Source organism: Hipposideros armiger, unplaced genomic scaffold, assembly GCF_001890085.2.
Source record: "Hipposideros armiger isolate ML-2016 unplaced genomic scaffold, ASM189008v1 scaffold_950, whole genome shotgun sequence".
In the NCBI taxonomy this organism is placed as follows: Eukaryota; Metazoa; Chordata; class Mammalia; order Chiroptera; family Hipposideridae; genus Hipposideros; species Hipposideros armiger.
The window spans coordinates 73,846-76,666 of NW_017732300.1; the positions used below are offsets into that span (position 1 = coordinate 73,846).

At 37.0% G+C, this 2,821-nt stretch overlaps 1 protein-coding gene across 1 annotated transcript in view; it reads left to right on the forward strand.

Moving 5' to 3' along the window:
- Positions 1 to 2,821, forward strand: part of ACBD6 (acyl-CoA binding domain containing 6) — an 88,185-nt gene that overhangs the window by 29,388 nt on the left and 55,976 nt on the right. The window contains exon 3 of the mRNA XM_019630810.1: positions 356 to 445. Within this exon, the coding sequence (XP_019486355.1) occupies positions 356 to 445 (90 nt within the window). The remainder of the gene's footprint in view (positions 1 to 355; positions 446 to 2,821) is intronic.

Sequence of the window (2,821 nt, forward strand, 5' to 3'; positions counted from 1 at the left end):
TGCCTCACCCGGGAAGAGTGCAATGATGGAGCCAACTTGGGCCAGTGAAGCGACGTCCTCCACAACTAGACTGAAGAACAAAAAGACAGCAACTCGTCTGTTCCCCTTCCCCAATTCCCCAGCGCTGTTCCCATCCCCTAATTCCCCAAGAAAAAATAAAAAAATAATAAAAAAAAACAGTATTTCCAATTGATTTTGAAAATTCTGCTGCTTTTCCCACAGAGCATTTTATATCTGTCATTCTTAGAATAACTAACCACAGATTTACATATGACTTTCTCTTTCGTAAAACATTATATCCGTTATATGGCTCCACAACTGGATTAACAAATTATTTATCTTTTTCTGTTTTCAGGGCAGAGCCCTCCTGCATTGGGCATGTGATCGGGGACATAAGGAACTAGTCACAGTCCTGTTACAATACAGAGCTGACATTAACTGTCAGGTAAGAGTGATGAAGAGAGACCTTTTTTAAAAAAATTGAGGTAAAATTCACCATATTAACCATTGTAAAGTGTACAATTCAGTGGCTTTAATACATTTAACAATGTTGTAGTCATCCCTGCTATATTGTTCCATATTTTCATCACCCCAAAAGGAGACCTTGTACCCGTTAAGCTGTCACTATCTGTATCCCTTCGGTGTCTTTCTGGGCTCTCTGTACCATTGCTCTGTTCATCTGTTCACGTGCTTTCTTAAGTATTACAGCTTCAAAATACGTTTTAATATCTTTTAGGATAGATCCCTTCCCTACTTACTCAGAATTTTTCCCGTTATTTCTGCTTGTTTATTTTTCTATGTGAACTTTGAAATCATCTTTCCAGTCCTCGCTTCCCCCAACCACCGCTACGTTAAAAAACAAACAAAAATAAAAGAAACAAACTATTGATGTACTCATGTCTTTTATTTGATTTGGATTGTTAAGGAGTATTTTGGCAGGAAGTGTCCCCAAGTTAGGCATAACCTGAGACTTTGGCCTGTAGGTTTCCTGTATTCTGTTTGTTTGGGTAATACAAGACAGGCGATCCAAAAACTGCCGTATGTGGCTTTATAGAACTCTGTTTACTGAACGTCAGCTCCATGTACAAGTTCCGTCTAGGTTCTTGGGATGGATCAGTTCGGACTAGATTCCTGGCCAGTGTTTTCCTTCTCTGTATTCACGTGACCACTGATCCTAGCCTTGATTTTCCTTTGTTATCGACAATCCCCGTCCACGTGATCGCGCTTCAGTTAGGGAATGCTTCTGGCTTTGTCACTTTGGGTTGCGAACATGCTTCCAAGTCAGAGGGCTTTTGGAGATCAGCTCTTAGAATAGCTCTCCTCTTGTAATTTCTTCTTTGGTTTCGTTGTTGAAGCCTCTTTTAAAATACAGACAATATAAACATAATAAATGGAAGGAAAGGTTCATCTCCCTCATGACTCAGTCTTTCTTAAACAACATTATTATTGACTGGCCTATTGGTTGCCAAAAAGAAAAATCAATTTTATTAGAAGTATTTGCTTGGCCACAGATCTTGGTTACTAAACCAGCAAAGACAGGCTGATGTTATCAACTATCTGAAGACTAATTTTTACCATTAGCCTGAAATGGAGTAGTAATTAGAGATACATCACAATCTACTCTGTGTTTTCCTGTCATTTTTACCCTTCAACTTATCTCTTACATACTTTTATTGCACTGCAGTTTCTACATCCCATGACTCTGATGGAATTGGAACTTTAAATTTTATTTCTAAGAAAGATCCTTTATAGATTTCATTTGCTATGTAGCAGTATTATGGACACAGTTTTGTCTCTTCCACTGCTTGGTATTGATTTTTAGTTCAACTCTGGAAGCTCGGTTTTTAACCACATTTGAGATTAGGCTATGGGTTAAGTACACACACATATGCCCCACAGACCTCTCGAGTAACTTTGATCTTTCAAGCCCTGGACAAAGATTGAAACTGCCCCCAAAGAACATTCAAAACTATTTGAATGTTGAAGACTTATTCCTAGGTTTTCTCAGATTTATTGTAAAGTGACACCAAGGAAATTAGCAGGAGGCGGGGAGAAGTCAGAGCATCAGTGGTGTTAGGTGTCTACACTGTGGACTGGGTGTTAGGAGATTCAAAAGGAAAATATTTTGTTAGGTACTGAAATGTTTAAGAACCATGTGCTTTATAAATTACATAAACTTGTGGTTTATATAATGGCACAGAGCAACACACCCTCTCAGTGAATACCTCAGTAAATATGTGTTGTAAAAGATTTCAAAAACATGAGAAAACAATACAGATTTTGTAGGGTATCAGATGGGCACTTGTCTTATTAGGGAGACCACTTCATGGACAGTGTAGATGCTTCACACCTGAAGTTGAAGCTGAATAATATTGAATGTCAACTATAATTTAATATATATATACAGTCATGGGATGTGGAGTACAGCATAGGGAATAGAGTCAGTGGAATTGTAACAGCTATATACGATGTCAGAGGTGTAGTAGATTGGGGGAGGGGGGTTATCACTTTGTGAGGGGTATAAATGTCATAACTATTACACTGTTTTGTATACCTGAAACTAAATTTAAAAAAAATGTATGTATAAAAAAAATGCAAAAACACTGAGAAAACGAGATGTTAACTAGACTTATTGTGATCATTTCACAATATATACAAATATCAAATCATTATGTTATATACCTGAAACTAATATAATGTTGTATGTCGGTTGTACCTCAATTTAAAAAAAAGAATACGTGTGGAATGAAAGAATAAATGAATGAATCTGAAAAAAAAGAAATTCCATACACACACACACACACACACACACATATATATA